We start from the raw sequence: 27,391 nt of genomic DNA on the forward strand, positions 1-27,391 counted from the left end.
GTGTGTGTGTGTGTGTGTGTGTGTGTGTGTGTGTGTGTGTGTGTGTGAGAGCACATGCACATGTATGCTTAATCTTTCAACGTGGAAAAAAAGTGTCTTATAGGTAGTTCCCCCCACCCACCCACCCAATAACCAGGTATAAAAACTGCTTGTTTTTTTTAAAGGTTTTACCTACGTTCTGCTTGGTTAACATTGGACTTTAGTTTATTCAGCAGTAATACATACAACTCGAATTGCAATGCAGGAAGTTATTGCAGCAATGATCTAATGAGAGAGACACAGTCACAACACTGGATAGTGGTCAGACGTCAGCAGCCTCAGCCATCTGAGAAACAGCTAGCAGCCAGAAGTAAGCCCTTGTAAAGAAGGAAGATAGTTGTCCTCAACCGTGGACACGTTCACAGGAGATGAGTCTAGTTGTCTTCAGGTTAAGGTTACTAAATATTGGACGCCTGGTTTCCCCCAGCAAACATTGTTATTTGGGGGTCATAGGAGACAGCAGATGATACTACTTGCTATGGTCACACCAGCAGCAGTGAGAGGTGACAGCTGTCTGGCAGCAAGGGATGCTAGAAAACAATCACAATTTTGAGGAGGAACAACTAAATCAATGGAAGTCATGACGTGAGTTTTTCTAGTGTGTAAGCGTAGATCAGATGTAATAACAAATGAAACATTGAAGTGCAGAAACGTCTAAGAAAAGGTGATGTGGGAAGACATGTTGAGTGTTTGGTTTCTGAAAATCCTCACATTAATATCATAGGGGAGTCAATCAACGAGGCACGTGCACTTGTTCTGCACTGGTAATATGGTGATAGGAAAGAATTTTGAGCAAACTTGATTGTGGCATCTGTCAGAACCAAATTCTGTGAGATAATTCCCCAGGCACTCTGCCTCTCCTCTCCAGTTCCCCCCTCCTGAGGATATATTGGCCTTGACCCAACCCAGAACATGTGGGTCTGGATCAAGGAGCCCTGGACGTTAGAATGAAATACAATAGGAGTACTGTGTGCATCCGGGACTTGAATCCCTAAGATAGAGGCCAGGGAATAGTCTGATCCAACTTTGAGAGTTATTTCTAATTTAGAACAATCATAGAATTTTAGAACCTTAGAAGTACTAGCAACTAAGATGGACCTAGAGTAGTTCTGAGGTTTCTAGGGTTTCTAGGGCAAAGTCACATAGCAGAATTTAACCCCCCAGATCAACTGCACTGATTTCAGGAGGTAGGGGCACCCAAGGGCAGGTTTGACTTAGAGCCCGAGCAGACCATTAATTTGGAGCCCTAGGCTCTAGGGAAATTTCATAATGAGGTGAGTTCACTATGGCTTTGGTTTCACTAAGAACTCCTTTCATCAAGCATATTTTAAAGAGTACTTCATATTTGAAATTACTATTCTTTCTTTCTAGGCTTCTGGTTTTTTTTAAAGTTACTATTTTCTATTCATTGTAAAGTTAAAACAAAATTCCTTGCACTTGGATGTTCTAATTAGAATGTTTTCTCAGAGCTCAGACTCTTACCTTATTTTCTCTTATTTCTCCCTTGTTTCCTCTTGGGACAGGTGTATGCTTGGGGTTATAATAACTGCGGTCAAGTGGGGTCTGGATCTACAGCAAATCAACCAACTCCTAGGAAGGTCACAAATTGTTTACACATAAAGAGGGTTGTCAGCATAGCATGTGGCCAGACCTCTTCTATGGCTGTATTGGACAATGGTGAGGTGAGATCTTCTGCCTTTTACATTTTTTAATTCCCCCTCAGGAATGTAAGTTGAGAAGACCTCTCTTCCTTCATGTAATTAAGCCTGTTGTATGGATGACAAAGCACTGGCTTAATTTCGTAATATAACTACTATAACACTGCTGCACAGTAACTTAAACATGGGGAGGCTGTTTTCTGTTCAATGTGAAACTTCTAAATTCCAGGTTTAGTTTGAGAGAAATTAACTTGATTTGATACAGATATTCATTTCAGTGAGTTTAAATTGTTCTTCTTTGGGGCAAGATCTAAATGGATAATGTCTGAAACTTAAGGTATGTTGAATGTGTATCTGTGCTTTTTAAGTGGAATGGTTGTAAAGCTTTTCAATAGAAGCTTGCCTTTTCCCCCAAATAATACTGTACAACCTTTTCTTACTGAATTCAAACATATTGGCTAATTAAGACTTCTCAGTTAACAAAGAGTACCTTTAGAGCTCTGCTTGGTTGTATTTAGTAAAATATGTAGTAGAAGAATGTTGCAAAAACACTTTTGTGTTCTAGTTATTACTGATTTATTTTTATAAAATCTCACAGTATATTGGGCCAAATCTCCCCCCCACCTCCCCTCTCCCTCCCTCTTTCCCCCCTCTCTTTTTCTCTCCGTCTTTCTCTCTCTCTCCCTCCCTCTCTCTTTCTCCCTCTCTCCCTCTCTCTCTCTGTATTTTCTTGATGGGTCAGTTACTTTTTGTCTTTTATAGTTACCACTCAGTTTATAGAATCACAGAATTTTGGGTGGGAAGGGACTTTAGTGGCCATCTCATCCATCCACATCCAAAAGAAATCCCCATCATAACAAGCCAGAGAAGTTGGTATCCGATGTCTCCTCTTCCCTCTGCTTCCAAAGACAGCCGCTTCCATTTTTGGGCAACTCTAATTGTTAATTGTGAAAAGGTCTTTCCTGGCACTAAACCTAAATTTACTTCTTAGAAACTTTCACCCATTGCCCTTGGTTATAATCTCTAGGACCAAATAGAGTATGTCTCTTATCTCTTCCTATAACAGCTTTTGAAATACTTGAAAACAGATATCAGGTCTTTGACTGTCTACCCTGCCTTCCCCACCCCTTTATCTGAGTCTTCTCTTCCTCAAGTTACATTTTCCCTCCCCAGTTCCTTCAACCAGTCCTTGTATGATGTGGACTCAGGGCCCTTTACCATCTGGGTTACCCTTCCCCATAGCTTTCTAGTTTATCAAGGTCTTTCTTAAAGTGGTGTCCAGAACTCAACACAGTTTAACAACAGATGTTGAGCAAACAAAATGGGGTACAGAAGATTATCACCCTCTTAGTTCTGGAAGCTTTGCTTATCGTGATGGAGCCCATTATTGAGTCTGATGGAATAGTTTCTAGATGGTTCTTACTTGACATGTAAAAGCTTATTACTCAGGTATCAGTAAGTAAGAATGTTAATGCCTTCAGTAGGGAAGGGGCAGGCCAGTGTAATGGATAGAGGGTTGGCCTCAGAGTTGGGCACACCCAAGTTCAAAGCCTGCCTCTGACATATATTGACTTTGTGGTTATGGGTAAGTCACCCTCAGTGCTCTCAGGGAATTCATTAAGACTAAGCTTGGTGGTGGTGGTAGTGGGGGGGGGGGAATGCTGTCAGTTTGCATTGGTGCATAGGATGGAAGGAGTTTGTCACTGAGAGCCCCTCATAACAAAGATCTCACAAGACTATATCCAGGAAAAAAAAATAATGCTCTTGTGTAATACTTTGGTGAAAAATAAATTCAGTTCTGATAGCGTCACAATTTGGGATAAGAGAAGTGACTAAGGAGTATAGGTTACAGATCTTTCTTTGCATTGGTTTACAATTTCAACTCCTTTGTCTAAAAAAAATTCCTTCAGCCTGGAAATCACTTTATCTCTAGAAAAAGCTAAAATGATTACACCAAAATGAAAACTCAATACTTCTTCCTTCTTTCTCCCATTAAAAATACTGAGCTCTGTAACTATTAAATTGTATTTTATGTACTCTTTGAATAAATTTCATATTTCTCATATTGTGACCATGAACAAAATACTTGTTTAAATAATAGGAGAGGGTGGGTAAAATGAGGTTTGAAAATAGATGGAGACAGTGGCTCTGTGCACTGTAATTGGCTGGTTTGTGGCGGTAAGGGCACAGAGACCATCTTCAGACAAAGTTAGAGTAGGATCTAGAGAAGCTGATCTTAGGTAAGGAAAGGCAGAGATTGAAATCAGCATTTATTAGCACCTACTGTGTGCCACATGCTTTACTCAACTCATTTGATCCTCACAACCACCCTGGGAGGTGCCACTATTATTTCCATTTTCCATTTGAGGAAACTGAGGCAGACAGAGGTTAAGTGATTTGACCGGAGGCAGACAGCTAGGAAGTGACTGAAGCCAGATTTTAATTCAGGTCTTCCTGACTCCAGGACCAGCCTTTCTCCACTGTGCCTTCAGCTGCCTCTAGGAAGGCCTGAGTTCTTTTGTCTAGAAATGAATCAACTGAACAAGTTATCAGTGTAGGATGGAGTGAGATAGTATTTTGAATGTTTGGAGGAGAAACCAGTTCTGATTTGGATGTAAACAAATTACTTTTGATTTATTTTATTTGATCAACAACTTAACCCTGTTGTCTTTCTCTTCTTCTTAAGGTGTATGGCTGGGGTTACAATGGCAATGGTCAGCTAGGCCTGGGAAATAATGGCAATCAGCTGACCCCTTGTAGAGTGGCAGCTTTACACAGTGTGTGTGTTCTTCAGGTATGTTTAAAATCTCAGCTGGGTAACTGATATGGGGTATGTTTTAAATAGAAATATTTTTAGAAGAGTCATTCAGTCACATTTTTTCAAAAGCTCTCTGATTCTTTGCCTTTTAAATTTAGTACATTATCTTCCCAAGGTTCAAACAGTCAGAAGGAGTACAGTGATGCCAGTGTAGCAGTTGTGGCTGATAGAAAACCCATTAAAAAGTTCAGTAGTACTAAAGCCCTTTTTTTTCTCCCTAGTGCTTGTTGGCTATTGTCATACATTAGCTTTAAGCACCAGGGAATGGTTGTTCAGTTCCAATGGTGGACGGATGTTTTGCAGTAAACTGGCTGAAATTTTTAAGTAGATAATTTCCTCCCCTTTTCCCCCCACCCCCTTTCCATTTTCCTGTGTATGGTAACCCTTTAAATTTACTTGCAGATTGTCTGCGGCTATGCACACACACTAGCACTAACAGATGAGGGCTTGCTGTATGCCTGGGGAGCTAACACTTATGGGCAGCTAGGAACTGGCAATAAAAGTAACCTGCTAAGCCCAGCACAGATCATGGTGGAAAAAGAAAGGTAATGTTGCAGTAACTAATATGTTTTTGGACTGTGTGTGCATTTTGAGCTTGTGTGCTAGAGGTATGTGTATTTTCTTTTTTAATCTATTTGCATCTTATTTGGGACTTGTGATTAATGTATTTGTTGGAATCCTCCTTGACTTTGAGCAAAAGAGGATCTGTGTCAGTCAGGATGATCTTGGATGTGAGTGCTTCTAAAACTTTTTTGAAAGTTACTAGCATATGTCACTGGATTTTATAAAGTTCTTATGTTTTAGAAACGTAAGTTAGAAACATATGTCCTTATAATAAGCATCTGAGATAAAAAGAAACTAGATTTAGGTTCAAATGTTTGCCAGCAACGATTCTGATTGAAAAATAGGACATTTGAAGGAATTTAGAACAAACTTCAAAGTCTAAAATCCATTCCACAGTAGATGTAGAGAGTAAGGAGATGTTTTGGGGTGGGGGAAGAGATGCAAAAGTTTTCAACTACTTGGAAAATTGTACAAACTCTTTAGTCATATTTAAATGTTATCAGAGAAATTTAAAATGACTTTGCAGTATTATGTTGTATCTGTTAAATTGGGGAAGAGGGTTAAAAATGGTAGAAATCAGGGTCAATCCATGCAATGGAGAATTAGGCACATTATTAACACTACTTGTGGAACTGAGTTCGCACACTCCCCTTTAGAAAGAAATATGGCATTATATGATAAAAGCTCTACAGCTGTTCATGCCCTGTGACCCTAATGATCCTGCTACTCAAACTGTATGCTAAGGATGCAGTTAATAGAGTGGAAAAAGATTATTCATCTGTACAAAAATATTAATGTCAGCATTATTTGTAATAGCAAAAAATTGGAAATAATCCATGCCTTTGACAATTGGGTATGGCTAAACAAATTGCAATATATGAATATAATAAGAATAATATATCATAAGCAATGACAGCTATGAAGAATACAAATAAACATGGAGGGGCAGCTAGGTGGCACAGTGGGTAGAGCACCAGCCCTGGAGTCTGGAGGACATGAGTTTAAATCCGACCTCAGACACATAACACTCACTAGCTATCTAACCCTGGGCAAGTCATTTAACCCCAATTGCCACACGCACATGCACACGCACACACACCCCCAAATAAACATGGAAAAATATGTGAATTGGTGTAAGAATGAAGAAAGCAGCACTGGCTACAACTATATAAAACGGGGACCCAACTAGCAACAGAACCCTGAAAAATATACTCAAGCAGGACATTTTTGTTATTGTTCTATTACAGTTAATATACACCACCCCCACCCCCACCCCGTGTCTGTCTCTCTCTCTGTGTCTCTCTATGTCTCCTCTCTGTGTCTCTTCTCTCTCTGTCTCTGGGTCTCTCTCTGTCTCCTCTCTGTGTCTCCTCTCTCTCTCTCTGTCTCTGTCTCTCTCTTTTTTAAACGTGTTTACCCCATTCAAAAGAGAAGGAAAGTAGGGACTGTCTCCATCTGGCAGTTCAAAATGAAGTACAGACTTTTCTTTCAGTCAGATAGCATAACGTGTTAATATGTGCTTTTAGCAATCTTGTTTAATATGGATTATTATCTTCTTTGCTACATCATTGTGTATTTGGGATATCTTGAGGTTTTGGCTCTATGGCTTTGCTTAGAATGAACATTTTAAAATTAATGATTTCGGCTTTTATCTTTGCTGGATATTGATGTTGGATTTTTAGAGCATGTGGGCATGTTTCTTTTTTAAGAACTGGAAGTTCACTAAGCAGACAGCCACCCTGGCCAATACTTATCAACCAAATGAACTGTTTGACCTCTCTGATGGGAGAACTTGCTTTATATTGAATACAACACTCTACTGGTATTATGTAAGCCCCAGGATAATGTCTGCTAAGTCATGGTTGCTGTATTCATGTCTCATTTGGGGGGAAACCTCTGTGCCTTCTAGCCAATTTTTCTAAAAATAACATTGAGCACACTGTTAATTATTCACTTAAACCATCCCAACACGGAGTTGGGAGGAAGAGGAGAAATATTTCCTTCCTAAGCCTGTGCACTGGTTCATTTGATGCTTGAAATTGTATCTGCACGTGGCCTATTTTTTGACCCAGGTATTCCAGGCATGAACTTGAGTACGTTGCATGATGTTTCAGGCTTCCATGGAAAATGAGTTATGCGTTTTTCTCTTGGCAACTCTTTAGGGTGGTAGAAATCGCGGCCTGTCATTCTGCCCACACCTCTGCTGCCAAGACCCAGGGTGGCCATGTGTATATGTGGGGCCAGTGTCGAGGCCAGTCGGTGATTCTTCCTCACCTTACCCACTTCTCCTGCACAGACGATGTATTTGCCTGCTTTGCCACTCCTGCTGTGACATGGCGCCTTCTCTCTGTAGGTGAGATAAACTCAGGAATAAGTTTCAAGGGTAGCATCATTATGGGGGGAAATAGTGCTAACTGCTTTGAAGAGGTTTCTTTTATAGGGCTTCTGTATCCTTGTGTCTTTTTTTTTTTCCTCAAGAAAGATGTGTTCCGTTGTTTTTGTTGTTTTCGGCATCTTTGGGTGCCTTACAAAACAAATCTGTATATAACAAGCCCTATTCACATAATGTGGAATATTCCCTTAAGTCTCTAATTTTTAAAGGCCAGTTTATATTACACTTTACATTTTGGTCAAGAAGAAATGAGAACCTGAACCAGGTTGTCAGTGGGAATATGAAAGAGACTGAGGAGACAGAATCACTAAGACTTGGGACCTAACTAGATTTGAGAAATGAGAAAGTGCTCTGTCAAAGGTGACTCTGAGGTTTTAAGGCTGAGTGCCTTTGTACCACTGATAAGAATTCACATTTGTGTTTCGGCAGGCAGACATTTGGTCTTGAGTTGAAGGTTCTAACAACATCTAGCTGACTAGGACCAGACCAATAAGGAAGGAAGAACAATGCTTCTTGACATTTGAGGCAAGGCTTGTTTATAGCATTTCTGGCCGGAGCTCTATTTGCAAGGGACTGTTACAGAGCCTTGTTTTGTTCTGAAATAATTATCCAGTGCTTTCAAATGTAGTAGCAGAATTTGGACTTTACAGATGTTTGCATTAATAAATACTTAATATACTATTAGATGCTTATCTAAAATATTTGAAAGAATTTGGCAGCTGTCAATTATCCTAGAGAACCAAGTGGAGCTCTCCGTTGTGCTGAGCTGTTCCTGTACAATGATCAGTAAATAAAGTAGTTTTGAGATTGTACATTATACATAATTATACATTATATGGTTGGCTTATCCTCTGCAGAGCATGAAGACTTTCTAACAGTTGCAGAATCATTGAAGAAAGAGTTCGATAGTCCAGACACTGCAGATCTGAAGTTCCGAGTGGATGGAAAATACATTTATGTCCATAAAGCTGTTTTAAAAATCCGGTATGGTCATGTAAGCTCTAACAAGTGAATAACTGTCTTGCAGAAGTATTGTTTAAATTTTTTGCTATTTCATGGTTTGGGGCTTCTTTTGAGAGTATTGGTATCCAACCTTCAGACATACGTATTATAGTGCAGTTTAGTCCTTTGAAAAAGATTTTGTTGACGCCTTTTATTTTGACATCATAATGTTTTTTGGAAACCTTCTCTCTTCTCTGCCCCTAGACTGAATGCTTCACTTGTAACAAAGCAAAACAGTTAAGCAAAAACACCCAAGATAGTGACCACATCTGATAATGTACGTAACACCCTTCCCTAATCATACTCCCCATCCCTCTGTTAGGAGGAAGATGGTATGAATTTTACCCATTTTTACTAAGTACAAATAAAATTTTACTTTTTACCGACTTAGAGGTAGGGTGATATTGTGTATACATTTTATATCTGGGGTGATTTTTCTCTATGCCTTCACAGAATCATAAGAATTGTGTTTTGGGGAAGAAATCTGCTTAGGATTTAAAGGAGCAAGAGAGGAAAGCCATTGTTTATTGGATTAGTATCCTTAAAAGAGGGAGCACAGAGCTCAATCAGTGTGGTAGTTGGAGGGAATGAACTGAGAAAAACTGTCTGAAAACTATTACTGTTGGGCTTTTCAGATGAAATACTTTTGTGTTTAATTCTAGCCATCCTTTTTATTTTAATTTTTTTAGGAGAACAGAATTATGTTTCAGTTTAAACCCTCATAGGAAACCTTAAAATACTGAAGTAATTAGTAAGTGGGGGGCTTGAATACTCCTCCCACTGACAAAGATGCCAACTCTTCTGTTTTGTGACTGAAACAGTTCTTCACCTAGTGATCCACCTTTTGATGATGAACTTCTTAGAACTCTACTTAAATAAGAGATGGAGTTTATTGCTAGGCTGTATTTGAAGCCTTTCTGCTTAGCACAGGACCTGCTAGAACTGGGGTTCTGTGAGCACCCCCCTTAGATTCAGTGTATCAAGTCCACACATTACTGAAGCATTCAGGAGAGAGTCTAATGAAATATCTGATATGTACACATCAAAGTTGCTGAGATGCTGAATGCCCCTTTTTTTTTTTTAAGCAGTGGGTGCGTATGAGCTTAAATGTTACACATATTGTCAGACTCATTTCATGTGTTGGTTAGTGTTGCTGAACTGCTTTTCTTTGAACTTTCTTTTTTTATTTATCCCAAGTGTTGGTTTTCTGAGTGAGGAAGGGAGGGGATACATTCAGAAATGAAGATTTTGAAAAATAAAATATCAATAAAATTTTTTAAAATGATTTTTTTATTTCAAAAGGAATCTTTTACAAAAAAGATTCATCTTTTGCTTTTCTTTAAATAAAGATCTTTGAGTAGTTAAAATATTTTGCAAAAAATCAGGTGAGAGGCTGGTAGGGCAAAGAAATTTAGTGTTCAATTGGTAGTGACTTTTAATTTAAGACTGACCAGAAATGAATCTAGACCATCTGCAAAAATTTTATGTAAGAAAAATGTTTAACTGACTAAAATTCAACCTGTATACAGACGTGTAAGATCACATTTATTATATAACTTGAAATGTAGCTACAATGTGAATAATTATTTGATTCACTAATTCCACAATGTGTAGTGCAAATGCTTTGAACTTCCCATTTTCATTTCAATAGTTATATTTAATATAATAACATTAGATTACACTGCTGTAGCACTTCTGTCTCCAAAGGTCTTTCCTCATTAACAACCCTGTGAGGTAAATAATGCTGCAGATATTCTCCATGTGTTATAGTGTGGCACAGTGGATAGAGAGTAAACCTTGTAGTCAGAATGACCTGGGTTCTGGTCCCTGTGTGACCTTCAGCAATCCACTTAACTGCTTTGTGTTCTAGGCACCTCTCTAAGACAGAAGTGCATAGCAGGTGCTGATCTTCATTGATTGAGAGTTTTCTCATTGGGAGAACTCTATACCAAGGAAATCACAGATCAAAAAAAAAAAAATCCAATACAGATGATTAAACTGAGAGTCTTAAAAGTTGTCACATGCTAATAAACCCTCAACTAGGGAAGGTTCTAAAGGCAGGATTCCAACCCAGGTGTCCTGAGTCTAAGTTGAGTACTCTATATATTATGCCATGCTCCTTCCCTATTAAAAGAAGCAGTTGGGATCCGTCAAATGAGGACAGTCTCACCAGCAATTAGTGTTACAGCCTCCTAGGCCACAAGTTTAATTCCCAGTCAAGCTTAGCAGAAGGCATGTTTGCCAAAAATAAATTATGTATGCCTGCCTGTCAGTGTGTACATAATGAAGTAGGTATAATATCTGTATCTAAAGTGCTTACAAGGAAAATAGTCCTCGTTTGCAAGCGGATCAATAAAAAAGCATTTTAAGTGCTATGTGCCAGGCATTATGCTGTAAGTACTGAGGATACTGATAAAGGCAAATATTTAAAAAATGAGATAATCCCAGCTTTCATGGAGCTTATATTTTAATAGGGGAGTGCAGGCCCAGGAAGAGAGCTTTAGTCTAGGGGGTTACAGGTATAACCTGTGTTATAGTGTACTACGGGACAGTTGAGGTAATAGGCAAACAGCACAGTTCTCAAGATGTAACGGGATTGTGATGGTGATAGATGGCATGTTGACATACGCGTGGTAGGTGAGTGATATGCAAAATGTAACACAATACAATTATGACCCCTTAAGTGGTGAATTGATTCCTGCTCATTCAGTGGATTGGCTTGTTCACTCACTTTGCCCACGTTTTCAGGACTGGGTTCCCAGAGATAGACCACCACCATGGTTTTGTACTCAAATTCTCTTAGGGTTTTGGGGGTAAGCCTGTTGAGGAGAAATTTACTTCACCTACCTGCCAGTCCCTTGAGCCCATGCCTGATTTACTTTCTATCCGTGCACCTCAAAATGTAATACACTACATGGAATGTGATACTTATGCACTCAGCCACTCATAATATTGACTTTGAGACCTTAACAAAAAGACAAAAGAAATAAGGTCATAAGTACAAAGTGAGTGCATAAATGATAAGATACATCACAATGCACATATAAACCTGGATCACACTCTCCCATCAATGCACTAAGTGTCTTTGATGAGAATCGGGCATACACATGAGGGAGGAACACTCATGTGCTTAAGGGAACTCACAACTCTGCCATTGAAGTCATTCAGGAACATTTGCACCTCATGAATTTACTTCTCTCTGCTCACTGCTTGGCCTCACCACTCTTCACTTCAGCCAATATTCTTCTCCACTGGAATATAGCATTTACAAACTGTTTTCATGTACAATCACCTTTAAAAACATTTTTAGAAAGCGTTAACTTCTCAATATGAATTGCACTTCCCTTTAAGGTCCTCAGACTGGCCCTCTGAGCTTTACCGAGCAGACCAACCAGTTAGTCACTCCCCAGGATTTTGTTCAGTCAGAACAGAGCTTATAGCAGTACAGCCATGCAAAACAAACCTAGCCACGTCAACAGGAGATACCAAAGCAGCTCCAAAGCTTTTTACTTTTCAAGCCACAGGTGGCAGCAGAGAGCAAACTTCTCCCATTCTCTAGGTCAGGCCTGCGTAACAGTCAGGCCCATAGGCCACTTACAGGCAGAGCCACTTGTGGTCTGCCAAAGGATTTCTGGCCCCCATCAAAAAATGGAAAGGATGTAACTACAGCTCAAGTCATTCTCAGGCCCCAAGGCTGTTCTCAGAGCTAATCGGGCTAACTGGATCTTTACAAAGAAGTGATTAAGAAGCCTAAATACCCTTAGGCAGTCCTGCACAACATAGGTCTTGGCAGGCTGCACAGCCCACGGGCAGTACATTGTACAGGCACAAGATAACAGGTGTCACCAAAATTCTTGGCGTAGGAAGTCAGTTCTCTCTCCACCATGCTTAGTACAATGCCTGGCACATGGGACACACTTTATAAATGTTGATTTGTTGACCAGTGAACGCTGTCTGGTATGTGCTTCTGACTGCTTTGGAGGGCACAGGAGCATTTCAGTCCCCGTGTTATGTCTTCAGTTCTTTTCTTGTTCCTAAGTCAGGTACCCTAGGGTTTCTTTATACTTCACTGGTTTGAATAAGAGCCTCAGCTTAGTGACTCACTTTTCACTTAAAAATTTAAAACCCCTTGTTGTTCAGTTGCTTTTTTATTGTCTGATTCTTTATGACTCTTTTTGGGGGGTTCACTCCATATATTTCAGATATAGAGTCCTTTACTGAGGCAGCTAAGTGGCACAGTGGATAGAGCTCCAGCCTTGGAGTCAGGAGGACCTGAGTTCAAATTACTTATTAGCTGTGTGACCCTGGGCAAGTCACTTAACCCTGATTGCCTCACCAAAAACCAAAAAAAAAATTTTTTTTTAAATAAAATCATACCACTGTCTCCAATATAATTTTATTCTCTTTAGTCATAGAACAATTATATGTAAATGAGTTGAGGTACTCTAATGTCTTGCAGCTCTCAAGTCTTCAACATGGTCCAATATATCCTTTATCATCTTTGAAAGTATTTCTTTACACTCATATTTCTCCTTTTTCTGCCTCTTTAGAATGTATTATTCACGTAGAAATGAAGCATCATTTTACATCATTCAGAGTTGAATTGAGTAGCTAGATTTGCATCTGAAAGCTGTTTTTCTTTTTACAAATATAGTGATAGTTTTTATTTTAAAGAGTTCTTTTTCTATACTCTTACGTATCAAAATACTCATCTGTAACGGCAGCAATGTCTTTTATCTGTTGTTAGCTAATATAAATCTTTTCCTTTACACAAAAAATACTTTTTCTGCCCTTTTTTAATCATTAACTACACCACGTGAAAAGGGCTTTAAAAGGACAGGGTACCTTACTCAAGGATGGTAAACTGATCCAAAGGGAAGTCAATTGATGTGCCCTTTCCTTAAAGAGCAAAAGCAAGGCCAATGGCAAGACTGCCAAGATGGATGTAAAGGGGGGAGAGGGATGTAAAGTAAAGATTCATAACTGAAAAGGAAGGGCGTTAAGGATACTTGTGTTTGATTCTCTCCCCACCCCCTCCTAGCCCCATTTTGGTCAGTTAACTTTGTTGTTGTTGTTCTTTTAGGTGCGAACATTTTCGAACCATGTTCCAGTCTTACTGGAATGAGGACATGAAAGAGGTGATAGAGATAGACCAGTTTTCTTACCCAGTGTATCGTGCCTTTCTCCAGTACCTTTACACGGACACAGTTGACTTGCCACCTGAAGATGCTATAGGTACATCATCTATGTTGGACCTGTCTAAGATGTACAATGGGTGCTTTCTTGTGGTGTTGTATTGTATAGCTCTGAGATAAGCAAAACTTAAGTTGAATTTTATTGATTCTCAAATGATCCTACATTTTAAAGTAAACTTTTTTTTAAATTAGTATTTTGGGATTATTGATGCTATTCAACACTGAGCTAATGGTCATGTTTAAATATAGATGTAGATTCATTAATTCTATAGTCCAAAATAGCTAATTCAGATTTCGGACAGTTATGGTGGGGGTGGGGGTTAGGGAAGAAATATCTGAAACCTTGTGAACAAAGGGAGGAGGAAAATGTTTCCTAGTTTGAAGAAACTACACAGTTTGTTTGGGGCAGAGAGGTGGGAAGGGATTGGAGGAGATGTTAACATGTTTAATAAAATAAGGAAAAATCCTGCTGACTCATCTCTCTTCAGTTAAAAAATATAATAGAAGCATGGATTGTTGTGGACTTGATTAATCCTTTCCCTTCTTCCTTCCTACCTTTCATTTTAGGTCTTTTAGATTTGGCTACATCTTACTGTGAAAATAGATTGAAAAAACTTTGTCAGCACATCATCAAGCGAGGGATTACGGTGGAGAATGCCTTTTCGTTGCTCTCTGCTGCAGTCAGATACGATGCAGAGGTAACCTCACAGGGAACCCTGAGATCCTAATGTGGCAGCTGGTGTGGTTTCCCTTTCTTCTGCTATATATGGGACTGAGAAGCATGATGGGGCAGCCTTGTTTTAGCCCTAGGGGTCAGAAAAGCTCAATTCATCCACTGCTGACGAGCTAATACAGCAGTCTTTTTTTGTCATGACATGAATAATTTTGATTTTGCTCTTTGGAATTAATTTATTTAGAATGTTTTCCATCAACTTGTACTTTCAGCCAAAAAGAGGAATAACAAATAGTGACCTGCAGTGTAGATTGAGACACAAAACGTCAAGCCTGAGCAAAATAAAGGGACGTGTCTTTGAGATCCAAGATCGGCTGTGGTGTAACATGCATAGTGCTAGACGCTCCTGGCCCGAGCATGAGCCCTATTTGTGAATCTGTTTTCCCTCTAAAAATACTTTGTTACTGTCTCATTATGACTGATTAACTACTTTTTAAAGAATTTGCTGTGAGTCCCATTTTAGGCTTTGTAGCAGACAGGCTTCTGTATCACATTGGTTGTTTATAACGAGAGACAACTAAGAACAGTTATCTGGAGAGTGAAATAGTTTCCTTTTCATTTGTGACACTGAAAGTATTTTTAAAAATCACTCTTGTGTAGCTGTTTTTCCTTATATTTGGAGTCGTAGCATGGTGGACTTAGAAGGGACCTAACAGATGATGTGAGTCCATTCCCTCATTTTATGGAAGAGACAGCTGAGGCCCAGAGACGAGTGACTTAGCCAAGGTCATGCACCTCATTGAGCCTTAAGGAATGTACATTGAATACCAAAATTAATCCGTTTTTCATTATATTTAGAAACAGTTGAGTTCTGACATGAGTGAAATGCTGAGTTCCGAGAAAAACCTGTATGGGGTAACTCTAAAGGTACCACACGCTGTGGCCAGAAACACGTAGCAGAAGAGAAATTTTACATTTGATGTCTTTGTCAGCCTTATTCCTGTATTTTCAAAACACTCTCCTATTTAGATTTGATTCTTTTTGTATTGTTTTCTAAACTTTTTTTTTGCTGTTTTAGTATAGCTGACTTTCTCTCAAGTCCTAAGATGGGTGGAGCCACCACCAAATCCGGTAGTTTTCCATTTAAAAAAAAATAAAGCATTGACTAGAATGCCTTAAGTAGTCTTTCTTTTATTCAGTATTAACCATTCAGAATTCAAGTTATTATAGCAAAAAGTAACCTGTTTATTATGTATGTTCATTATAGAATAGGAAGCTTTTGCTGACTCAATAAAGACTTAATTTTAAAACTCTTCACATAAACTCAGCTGGGATTCAATGGGTCTCTCTCTTCCCCTCCCCTCCTTTTTTTTTTTTAAAGGGGAGGGGTAGAGCAGCAAAAGGTTAACAGGGCAGGAAGAAAGAGCCTGAATAACTAGTGTATGTATATTTTCATTTCCATGTAGTTATTGTTGCTACTTCTCTTTAAAACGGTTGGTGAGATAATTCTGAAGTAAATGTGTGCAAATAAAAACTGTTATATATTGAAGTGAGTTCTTAGGCTGTAGGCTCTCAACCACCATCAAATCCAGTAAAAATTGTGAGCAAAACACACCCTCTAGAGAAAGTCTTAATCATCATTGTAATATCTATAAACACCTCTTTTTCAAAAAAATTATTATTATTTTGCTTTTCATGATCAAGGAATTTTGGGGTTAAGTATATATTTAAAACCTATGAGAGTCAGTTGGATGAAGCCGAATAGAACTTCCATTATGTTAATGTGTTTAATAAAATAAGGAAAAATCTGGTGGTGAGATACAGAACATCCATTCATTTCTCTAGCTTCCTTGTACTATTTGTTAGGCAGCAGAATGATCTCTACTTATTTTTCTGCTTAAAAACTCATTCCTTGGGGCAGCTAGGAGGTGCAGTGGATAGAGAACCGGCCCTGGAGTCAGGAGGACTGAGTTCATATCTGGCCTCAGACATATAACACTTACTAGATGTGTGACTCTGGCCAAGTTGCTTAACCCCAATTGCCTTGCAAAAACAGACAAACAAACAAACAAAAAAACCACCTTGTTCCTTAAGGAATATGGGATGTTAGATCTGGAGCTGGAAGAGGCCAGTCCAACCCCCTTATTTTACAGATGATGAAACTGAGGCCCAAGGAGGTGATGTAACTTGTTCAAGATTTCACAGGTAGTAAGAATTGGGTGGGATTTGAATCCAGCTCCTCTGAGCCCAGAGCCAGTGTTTTTTGCAGTTCTGTGGTATCTCTACAAGTTTTACTTTTAGTAGAGAGGAAGACATGAGTTTGTTCAGAGATCTTGAATTTTTTTCCTTCAATTTGCTTGTGATCTGTATATTGTGAGTTCTTGCCCTTGACCTAGGTGGTCCAGCTTTTTTTTCCTCTTTCAAAGAGCCAGATAACTAGTTTTCACGTGACCATCTTGATTTACTATGTCCATATATGGGAAATGAAAAGGGACTCTCTTAACCCCACAAAAAAGAGTTGAGGTCACTCTAACCGAAAATATTTTTACTTTTATTATGACATCTAGTGCTTTAGAAGGAATTAGAGTTGCAGTTTTTCACCTTTTATTTTATGGTATTTAAAAAACACAGCCACTCAGCCAGGTTCTTGGCCCAGTTACCAGTCAGGTGTTAGTGGACACGCTAATGCTTCCAGTGTTCTTATCGACATATAGCATGTTATGGAGTTGTCACATGCATGTGGTTTTTCTAAGCCATTTCCAAGGTACTTCCATGCTAACAGTCTCAATAATCACTTGTTTTGATTTTAGATGTAAGGGGAAGAAGATTCAGGGCTGAGGTCAAGCTCCTAGCTATTTATGGGAGTGAACCATTGCTCGGAGCATTAGGGAGTAAAAATATTGTGCAGTTTTTCTTGTTTTCTAAATAAAGGAAAGATAGTTTTGCTATTATGATCCAGAATGCTTTTAATAATTTAGGAAATGAAATTAGGCTGTAGAAACAGTGAAAGTGGAATATGTCCAAATTATTTGTCAGTATGAAGAATTTTGTTTTACTGTCTTTAGTTTCGGAATAAAATTGTAGGTTATTTATGTCTAATATATCTTAAATGAAAGCTTTTTAGCTCTCTCCCCCATATCTGGAAATCATCAAGGAAATCATTACCTAATAAATCTGATATAGCTTTCCTAGTGTCTAATATAGTGCTCTGGACACATTAAAGTGTCACATGAATCAATGATTTTTTTATCTACTTGCATGAGCCTTTTTATAACACTTTTCACTGTGGCATTCAATGTAAGGTTAGTTTGTATTTCTTAAAGTATCAGAACAGCTAATAATGTAGTCCATGAGCTAAATAATAATAGATTTGGGTTGTTCAGAGCTAAAAAGGAGTCCATATCATCAGTGCTGGGGATGGTGTTATATTATAGCAAGGCCCCATTATAGTCTTCTATTATGGCTTCTTCCTCGTTTTAGAAAATCATGTAAGGGCAGCTAGGTGGCGCAGTGGATACAGCACCAGCCCTGAAGTCAGGAGGACCCGAGTTCAAATGTGGCCTCAGACCAAACACTTGTCACTTACTAGCTGTGTGACCCTGGACAAGTCACTTAACCCCAATTGCCCCCCCCCAAAAAAAAGTCATGTGACAGGTTATAAAATGCACCAACTGTTACCTTGAATTTTAAAGAAATCCCAAATGAACAAGGTTTCCTTGTCCTTGGAACTACAGGTATGATACTTCTTCTGAAGTTCAGGAGGTCTCTTGTGTATTGCTGTGCCTTATCCAAAGCAGGCTCTCTTGTTTGGGTAAGCATTGCCCTGTTGCCTTTTTAAGGCAAGAGGGAAGATTTGGTCATGTCTAGATTTAAGTAAAGAGATGCCACTTTATAAATACGGAGCCATCTTCTTCACCACCATCCCCGAAAGTCTCTGTCTGTCTGCCTGCCCTCTCTCCCCCTGCCTTCAAAGAAATTACACTGCCAGAAGAAGGATGTTTACCTCATTCATATGTCCTTGGCAAACAGGCTTAGAAGGGGACTGACTGTTCCTAGGTGATTCATCCTTTGTTCTGCCTGTGCCACAAGGATGGGTTGCTCTCATTGTACCACTATAGTCTACTTTCTGTCTCAAAGGTGTGGTGATTCTTTCTTTTTAATACTAGTGTAAGTCACCCTAATGATGAATTTCCAAAATAAAATAAAACCTATGGGGAATTAAAATTCAGATTTTCATGATTCTACAGTATACATGCTAGAGACCCAGCAGTTCAGATGAACAGTCGGGGGGTGGAGGAGAGGGTAACAGGGAGGACAAAGCTAGCATGAACTATTTAGTACTTTAAAATGCAGACAGGAATGAGGCTTTAAAAAAAGGTTGCCAAATATAAAGGTTCTTATGAATCTATTTTTAATAGTTCAATTCTACACTGAAGAATTTGAGGAGATTACTCCTTCAAGTAGGAGAAGCTGTCTCCCTGAGAGTTTAGTCTGTTAATTTGCTTGGCAGTCTTTTTTTCTTTTTTTTCTTAAATAATGGGAAGCTTTTATCCACACGGTCATGAATTCTCAATCAGTGAAATTTGAGTTGATGAGGGTTTTACTGAACTAGAAATTCAGCTTGCTCTCCCTTTTTGCCCTTGGAAATTATACAACTCAGATTTAGCATTTTAAAAAAGAAATCTATCTTTTAAAGTATGACAAAATTTGGAAAGTAGCTTTAAAATTCATGACTGAGGAGAGTTACCACATTTGGAGATTAATCCATGGTTATAAGTCTGTCTGGAGAAACTCACTTTCTATTTATGTGAATCTATTTCCATTCCTATTTCTATTTATGTGGGGGAGGGCAACAGTCCTTGGAATGTGATTCCAAACAGCACATCATACATCTCTGGGAATCTCTTTTGGTGCTCTCATCAACTCCCTGTATTCAACTGTCATCTCTATGCAGACAACTTCAAAGTTGTCAAAGTCCAAAGGGTACCCTGTACATCCGTCCATTTTTATTTTTCTCATGAGCTCCTGTGATTTCAATGGTGTAGGGACCTCCCCTTGAGGAAACTCACCAATGCAGATCAGCAGCTGACTTACGGCTAGAGAGTTTTAGAGTGTTACCTTCACCTAGAAGTTAAGGGACCTGCCCACAGTCTCACAGCTAGCACCGAGCAGAGGCGAGACTCGAACTCTAGTCTTTCTGCCTCCAAGGAATTCTTCCCTACTCTCTACTGTGCTTCTGTGATTCGCTAGGTGTACTATTATTTATTTTCCTGTATTACTCTATGGGTGTCATTTTCCTATAGACAGAGAATGGTAGTGCTTAATCCAGCCTGTAATACATGCTGCTTGGCTTTGTATTCAACTGCACAATGACAATCGAATTGTAAATTTACGCCTCAGACCCTTGGATCCAGAGGTCCTTTTATTAATGTTTGAGCAATTCTAGTCCAAAGTGCATTTCGTTGAAAAACCTGGCTTCAGGCATCATTGGGCTAATACAATTAAGATCATAGGGGACAGAAATAGCCAATGCTGTTTAAATTTTGGAGGTTATATTTGCTGGGTAGGTTTCTGTGGTAAATGTATTGTTTTACCCGTCAGCTCGGTCAGAGTGACCGGTCACTCTGAGGTATTTGCTTGCTGGGCTTTCAGTAGGGGAGAAGGAGGGATATTCACTAGTCATTTCTTCAGCTCAGGACCCATTTCTCTGTATTCTTTCCTCCCACCCTTGTTGAATTCTGAAAAATCAGAGTGGGGCTGTAAAGTCCTGTAGATTTTCCAAATATTATCCTCTTAAAGGAAGCTCAAGTTTAGTGGCCCCTGGGTCACAGGCTAGCGCAGCCTTTGCGTTCTAGCTGGGCAAGATCTGGCGGTCATCATATGGTTTGTGATGTGGACTTGTGGTGTGTGTTGTGCATTTTTTGTTTTTTGTATGCATGCCCAGATTATATCATTTATGGAAATAAAAAATTCTTTTTAAAAATAAAAAAGTTGAAAGATTCCTCATTATAGGTCATGATATCATAGATCTAGACTGGAAGGGTCATCTAGTCCAGTCTCCTCTAGTCCAGTCTCCTAATTGTACTAATGTGGAAACTGAGAAATTTTGGTGCCTCACCCAAGGTTATATAAATAACAAGTGTCGGAAGCAGGATTCTAGGTCCGCTGCCTCTCATAAAGTATAATCTCCTTTGGGATAATTCTTCTGAAATGGCCTGTGGTAATTACTACTTATCTGACAGCTGCAATCATCCTCTAAATGTGCTACTGTTTTTACTGACTGGATAAAATCATTTTAAGATTTACTTTTTTTGAAAATTGGTAATCCTGGGAGCTTTACTTTTTGAGATTTAAGAAAACGAAAGCCTTTTCATTTAGGGGTACCCGAAAGCAGAATTTAGGTAGGTACACAATACATTTTTAACCACCTTTTCCAGAATGCCTCTTCATCATTTGTGTATTTTCTATATTCCTTTCTTAGTAAAAACTAAGATCTCCCTTCATTTCTCTCCTCTGTTCTTGAGTGCCTTTCCCAATTCAGTTGTCCTTTTGATAACTGAGGAGAAAATATTTGTCCAGTATGATGTCTCTGACAGAGTTTTTCCTCAACAAATTAAACAAACTATCTTTTTGAATAAAATAGTGTGCTGTATTTGCTTCCCTTCTACCATCTGCATTTAGTCCCTTATGTGCCTACCTATTTTAAAACTAGTTTCTGGTCTTCTTTGGGGAGGTAAGGGAGGAGAAATAGTTCAATTAAAGCTAATAAAAAGGCCTCTTTTTTTTATTTTTGTGTGTGTCTAGGATTTAGAAGAATTCTGCTTTAAGTTTTGCGTCAATCATTTGACAGAAGTTACACAGACTGCAGCATTTTGGCAAATGGATGGCCCTCTACTAAAGGAATTCATTGCTAAGGCCAGTAAATGTGGAGCCTTTAAGAACTGAAGCATATGGCTGTGAGTTGTGTGTGTGAGGGGTGTGTGTGGGTGTGTGTGTGTTCATTCTCTAGGGCATTACTGTTGATATGCCCACTGTGTGCCCTACAGGCTGATGTAATTCTGCAGGTTAAAAACAAACAAACAAACAAAAAAACCAACCAAACAAACTGTATTTTACTGCAGAGAGAAGTCTCTGCATAGAAACTCATGAAGAATGTACTGTTTTCTCTCTACCCTTTTGACCGACTCCTGTTGCCAGACTTGCACGGTTTTAAAGGGTGACTTTTTCTCACGTTTTGATTGGAACATTGGGAAGGGATAAAAGTTAGCTGTTGCTTCAGTTCCAAAGAGAAGCCATACCTGAAGAGTGGAAGTTTAGAGCTAGGAAGCCACTGGTTTGGTTTACAAAGCATTAACCTTTGGGTGCCAGGCTTGGAGATGTTTCACAAAATGTTAGAATTTTTCATGAATACGGGACCTCTGGATTTCTTTAACTCCTGTGGGCTAACAGGTAACATATCTTTGGTTGAGGTGCTGCATGAGTTGTGAGTCTGGTGGGATTACTATGAAGGAACAATTTGGGTTGCTCAAGCTTTTGTGTCTGTGCCATCATACATTTGTTTTCCCTGTCTAGTATATGAAAAAAAAGTTTGTTTTTATAAGTGCTTAAAGGAAACTATGCAGTCAGTACTCTACAAGACATATATAAAACATAAACTTATAAAAGTATATGACAAGGATTTTAAAAGCTCTTAAGATTTAAACACACAAAGCATGGTAACTTTTGAACTGACTTTGAAATGATGATGGATGAGACTGCTTTTTGAAGGCAGGAGGTATTAATTAGTCATGTTATTAAATCCTCTGTAAACTAGGGCTACCACCTTTCCCCTCCCTTGAGGGCCTTCTGATTTTGGTTAACATTTTTACGTTATTGAAGTGGTGCATATTTACACTTAATTGTTTTTAATTTCTAATGTAAATATGTGAACTTATAAAGGGAAAAAATACATCCTATGTACTTTTCAGAAATCCTCTTGCTTTCCCAGCCACCAGGTGTAATGATTAATTTTCCTCCTCAGTTTAGTAAACACATAGGTAACTTCATGGCCTCAGGCAAGGGGCTCCTGTTAAAGAACAGTAGGCCTCCTAGGAATGCAAGCATTCTGTACTTCCTGAGATGAGAAGAGGCAGTTCTTGAGAATGAATTGTCTTGAAAGGCTTAATATAATTTTTTCTAGATCTGTTTTATTTGGTCCAAATATTCTTGCCATTTGTCAAATTAAATTCTGAACTCAGATGCAGTCTGTGGGTTTCCCACCCGTTATTGCCCTATGTGCAGGATTATTTTTTTAAATGCAGCATTTTATTTAAGTAGGTGCTCTGTCATTTCAGTTATAATTATAAAATATTTGACTTCTAGTTAGTGTTAGGACAGATAAGGAAGCTGCTGAATGGATACATCTATATATGTAGATTGTTCATTGCCTTTAAAAAGGGAACATTTTTTTTTTTACTTCCAACCTTCTACAGGTTGGAAGTTGTTTCCAAAGTTGTACCAAGCTCTCTCTCACTCTGTTGTTAAGTTGGGGGGGGGGGGGGGGGTTGGATAGGAAGAGGGAGGTGAAGCAAAGTTTTCCAAGTCTTTAGTGGAGCCCCAGAATTTTGGAGGTAAACAGAATTAGTCTTCACTCAAACAGTAGTTTCACATGAGGCTGTAGCTGCTATTTTTAGCAGTTGTTGGTTAACTTTAAAAGTGAGGCCAAAAAGTTAGTATTCAGTGGCATGTTAAGTAAATGCAAACATAGACACTCAGACCTCCCATTCTCCACCATGCACTTAGGTTTTTGTCGCAAACGACTGGAGCCCGTGAATTTCTAGGTAAGAATCAATTGTGTAGTGTGATAGGGTTTTTCTTAATAGATTGGAAAATACACACTAATTTATTGATCACCAGTAATACAGTAGGCAGTGTATGTAATAAATGCCACTACTGAGTGAATTTATGATCTGAATAAAACAAAAATTTGTGCATCTATAACAGACAATAACTCTTCAAAATTGTTTGTCATCTTCAAATAAGAACTGGGGTTCTTGTACTAAATCAGAATGATGAGAATAAAAGTTCTCATCATTCTGATTTAGTACATATAGCTGGATGAAAGTGAAATAAGTTAAAATTGCTGAATGACTCATTAAATCACTGAGTAATTGGGGAGTAGGGTAGGGGAGAGTATGGAGAGATTAGGGCTGGTGAGTCCTTGGAGAGTTCTCCAAGTGTCTTTTCACCCCTTTAAATATTACCACAGTGGTGGTGTCCCTCCTCCTACTGAACTTTGTCATTGATCCCAGTAGGAAACAGAAACACTTGAAATAAAGGAATTGATTTTTGCAACTAACATGAAAATAGAAACCAAAGTGTTCACATTTCTTAAAGCAGCCCTAAGTGTACCCTTGAACTTCTTAGTGAAGTGATATTTGATACAGTAAGTAGTAAGTAGGTGATATTGTATTTATGTAATGTTTAGGATGCCATGTTAATAAAGCAATGTGTTACAATGGGTGTGTGGAGTTTTTAATGTTGTAATCCACAGGTGAGAATGTAAGCTGCCTCCAGTGGGACTCCTGGATTCAATCATGCTGCTGCAGCCCTTGGATTTTTTCTAGGTGTGAAAATACCCGATATTGAGTATTGCCTGTGCACAGAGCAACAAGCACGGTGCTCTGGGATGAGCCAGAATGACCAGAGCTGGGTGAGGTTAAGCTTAGACGGTTCCCTGGAGGAGATCGTTGTGTTATTACTAGGAAGATCAGAGATGCCTTCCTACCAAACCAAGTGTGTAAGGGGATGGCATGAGCACAGGTTCATAGAAATGAAATCGTTCCCGACTCACGGTTAACTTGGATCAAGTTGTATTGGTTGGAGAGGAGAGCACAAATCCTTCCCTTCCCCTGACCGTCTGTCTAGTTTTTACTCTGTTTTGCAACTCTTTCACAGCCAGACTCTCACAAAAAGCTCTCTGTCCTTGTTGCCTCCATTTTACATCCTTCACTTTTCTATCCAGCCTCCATTGCTATTTTTCAATTGAAATTGCTCTGTCCATGGTTCCAAAACCAGAATCCTTTTCTTCTGTCCTTATTCTTGACCTGTCTACAGCACTTAACTCTGTTGACTCATCCTCTTGATTTTTTGTTGTACTGCTCTGACCTGGGTCTCCTGGTACTTTGTCTAGCTACTCAGTCTCCTTTATTACATTGTCATCATGCACGTCTTGCTCTCTATGTGGGTGTGCTGGGGCTTTCCTCTCTTTAGTGGAAGTTTTTAACCTGGGGTTCATGAATTTTTCTTTTTAAAAATATTTTTCTAATTGCATTTTAGTATAATTGGTTTTCTTTGTAATCCTATATTTTTATGCATTTTAAAACATTCCAAGAAGGGGTCCATAGGTCTCTCCAGACTCCCCAAAAGGGTCTGGGTCTAAGACACAAAAAAAGCTAAGATCCATAGTATCTCTTCATGATCTTATCAGCTCCCTTGGATTTGGCTATCATCTCTAGGCCTAGGCCGGTGACTCCCAGATGTACTTATGGCATCTTATCCCTCCTAAAGCACCAGTCCCACTGTCACTAGCTATCTCCAGGACGTGTCCACTTGGATGTCTCAGGCATCTCCACCTCGTCATGCCTAAAGCAGAATCCATCATCTTTTCCCCTTAAATCCAGGCCTCCTAACTTCCTTATTTCTGTCATTCTTCTGATCACTCAAGTTCACAATCTAGGAATCCTCTTTGATGCTCACTCTCATTTCCTATAGCCAGTCACTTGTGAGGTCTGGATGATTCTACCTTCATCCCTCTATGCTCACATCATAATTATGCATAATTCTGGCTTTTTTGTATTTGTCTCCTACTTGGCTTGCCTGCCTCTATTTTTTTTTCCTCTTTAGTCCATCCTGTATACAGCATCATAGTTGCAAGTCCTGAAGCGTGCCCTCCTCTGCTTGAAGAGTTTCAGTGGCTCCCTCTTGCTTCTAGAATCAAATACAGACTTCTCTTTTTGGCATTGAAAGCCCTTTATAATCTGATGCCTTATTACATAGCTTCCGCCTCACATGCTCTCTATTCCAGCCAAATTGGCCAGCTTGTTACTCTCCATCCTGGATATTCCATCTCCCACCACAAAAGTGGTTGAACAAATTGTGCCTCATGCTTGAAACACACTCCTTCCACGCTACTGTCCCTTGGGAACCCCTACCTCTCTTCAATGCTCTTCGCCAGTGCCACCTCCTGCAGGAAATTTTCCAGATTTTCCCATTATTGGTACACTCTCCTACCAAGTGATTTTGTATTTTTTGTTGCATATATTTCATATTTACTTATTTTCTATATATGTTGTATTCTTCCAGTAGACTCTAAGCTTCTGGAGAACTCCTGGGAGCAAAGGTCCTCTTTCATTTTTATCTTTGGTCTCCCTAGTAAACATAGCACAGGGCCTGACCTATATAATAGGTACTTTTAATAAGTGATGGATAAATTGAGTGGAAGCCTAACTAGGAAGAAGGGTCTACATCAGGAAGACCCGATTTCACATCCCCCTCCCCCAGACGCTTACTAGTGTATGATCCTGGACAAGTTACTTAACTTCTGTCTGCCTCAGTTTCCTTATCTGTCAGATGGGGCTGATATATCTCCCAGGGTTATTGTAAGGATAAACTGTGATAATATTTTTAAAATGCTTTACAAACTTCAAAGAGCTATAGAAATACTAGCTGTTATTAGTAGTGGTGGTAGAAAGAACATTGGATGAGGAGTTGGGAGACCTGGATTCTTGTCCTGGTTCTGCTGTTAGTTGTAGTGCCTCAAACACATCACTATTGTTTCTAGATCTCCATTTCTTCATTCATAAAATAATGGGTCAGACTATGAGTGGACCCCAAGTTAACCTGGGGTCCCACTGACAGATTTCAGGAGGTATGTAAACTTGGATAGAGGAAAAAGTTACATATTTTTTTCAGTATAATTATTTATCTTTATTAGCCTATATTTTTTATTTTATGCATTTAAAAACATTCTGAGAAGGAGTCCATTAACTTCACCATGTTCCCAAAGGAGTTCATGATAAAAAGGTTAACCCCTGGACTAGATGGTCTCTTAAGCGATTTTTTAAAAAGCATTATTGGTTACTCTCATACCATTCTTCATGTATGATTGGCATCACCACATTTAGCTACTTTATCACAGAAACAATTTTCAGAATCTGAAGAAATGCATTAAAAACTTCACACCCTTCTTCCATCATATCCTGATATATGTAAGCATATTTACTCAGCCCAACCTGTCTTTAAATAAACAAGCTTCTTATGAACTTAACAATCATTAACCACATAAATATTTCACTATACAAAAGACCAAAAATGGGATTTTATGTGAAACTGCAAATTTCTGCTAACATTGTTTTTAATATATGTTAAACACAGTAATAATAAAACTGCCCTATTTCTGCCCCTTCTAAACAACCTTTTCTTCTGTGTTTTTTAATGTTTTCTTGATGTTCCTTTTTTTCACCTTTATCACTACCTCCTAAATGAAGTAAGTATAGTCAAGCAAGGTAATGAACACATTCGCCACATCTGAAAATATGTATCTCATTCCCTGAAGACCATGATAAAAGAAATATAAAGCCTGGATGTTATTTTTTCAAGAATTCAAAAATTAAGACTGCCCACATCTGTTAGCACCAGAGGGCAAACTGAAGACAAAAATAACCTACTGATCACCTCCTGAAAGAAATCCTTAAAGGAAGAGTCCCAAGAACACCATAGCCCAAATCCAGAGCTCCTGCATCTGAGGGGGAAAAAAATACCATAAAATCCTGAAATAAGCAGTTCAAAAACCAAGGAACCAAGGTTGGTTCACACAAGACCTGGCATCTTCCACTAAAAATGAAAGGTGTTGGGATACAATATTCTAGAAGGCAAAAAAAAAAAAAAAATGGGCTTATAATCAAGAATAACAATCTTAGAAATCTTAGTATCATCCTCCTGGTAAAGCAAATGGACTTTTTAATGGAATGGAGGACTTTCAAGCATTTGTAATGAAAATGCCAGAGCTGA

The 27,391-nt window shown here is 38.8% G+C and overlaps 1 protein-coding gene across 7 annotated transcripts in view; it reads left to right on the plus strand.

Moving 5' to 3' along the window:
• RCBTB1 (RCC1 and BTB domain containing protein 1) overlaps positions 1-27,391 on the plus strand; it is a 74,111-nt gene that overhangs the window by 28,483 nt on the left and 18,237 nt on the right. For 2 of the 7 annotated variants that reach the window (XM_027848324.1, XM_027848323.1), the window contains exons 5-12: positions 1,563-1,721; positions 4,384-4,491; positions 4,918-5,060; positions 7,242-7,432; positions 8,329-8,455; positions 13,557-13,708; positions 14,236-14,366; positions 21,146-23,838. In XM_027848324.1, coding sequence (XP_027704125.1) covers positions 1,563-1,721; positions 4,384-4,491; positions 4,918-5,060; positions 7,242-7,432; positions 8,329-8,455; positions 13,557-13,708; positions 14,236-14,366; positions 21,146-21,286 — 1,152 coding nt within the window. In that variant the 3' untranslated portion in view covers positions 21,287-23,838. Of the gene's footprint in view, positions 1-1,562; positions 1,722-4,383; positions 4,492-4,917; positions 5,061-7,241; positions 7,433-8,328; positions 8,456-13,556; positions 13,709-14,235; positions 14,367-21,145; positions 23,839-23,873; positions 25,941-27,391 lie in introns of those variants that run through there. The other 5 variants (XR_003567874.1, XR_003567875.1, XM_027848325.1 and 2 more) reach the window with 5 other exon arrangements.

Source organism: Vombatus ursinus, unplaced genomic scaffold (genome assembly GCF_900497805.2).
Source record: "Vombatus ursinus unplaced genomic scaffold, bare-nosed wombat genome assembly UNPS02005659.1, whole genome shotgun sequence".
NCBI classification, from domain to species: Eukaryota; Metazoa; Chordata; class Mammalia; order Diprotodontia; family Vombatidae; genus Vombatus; species Vombatus ursinus.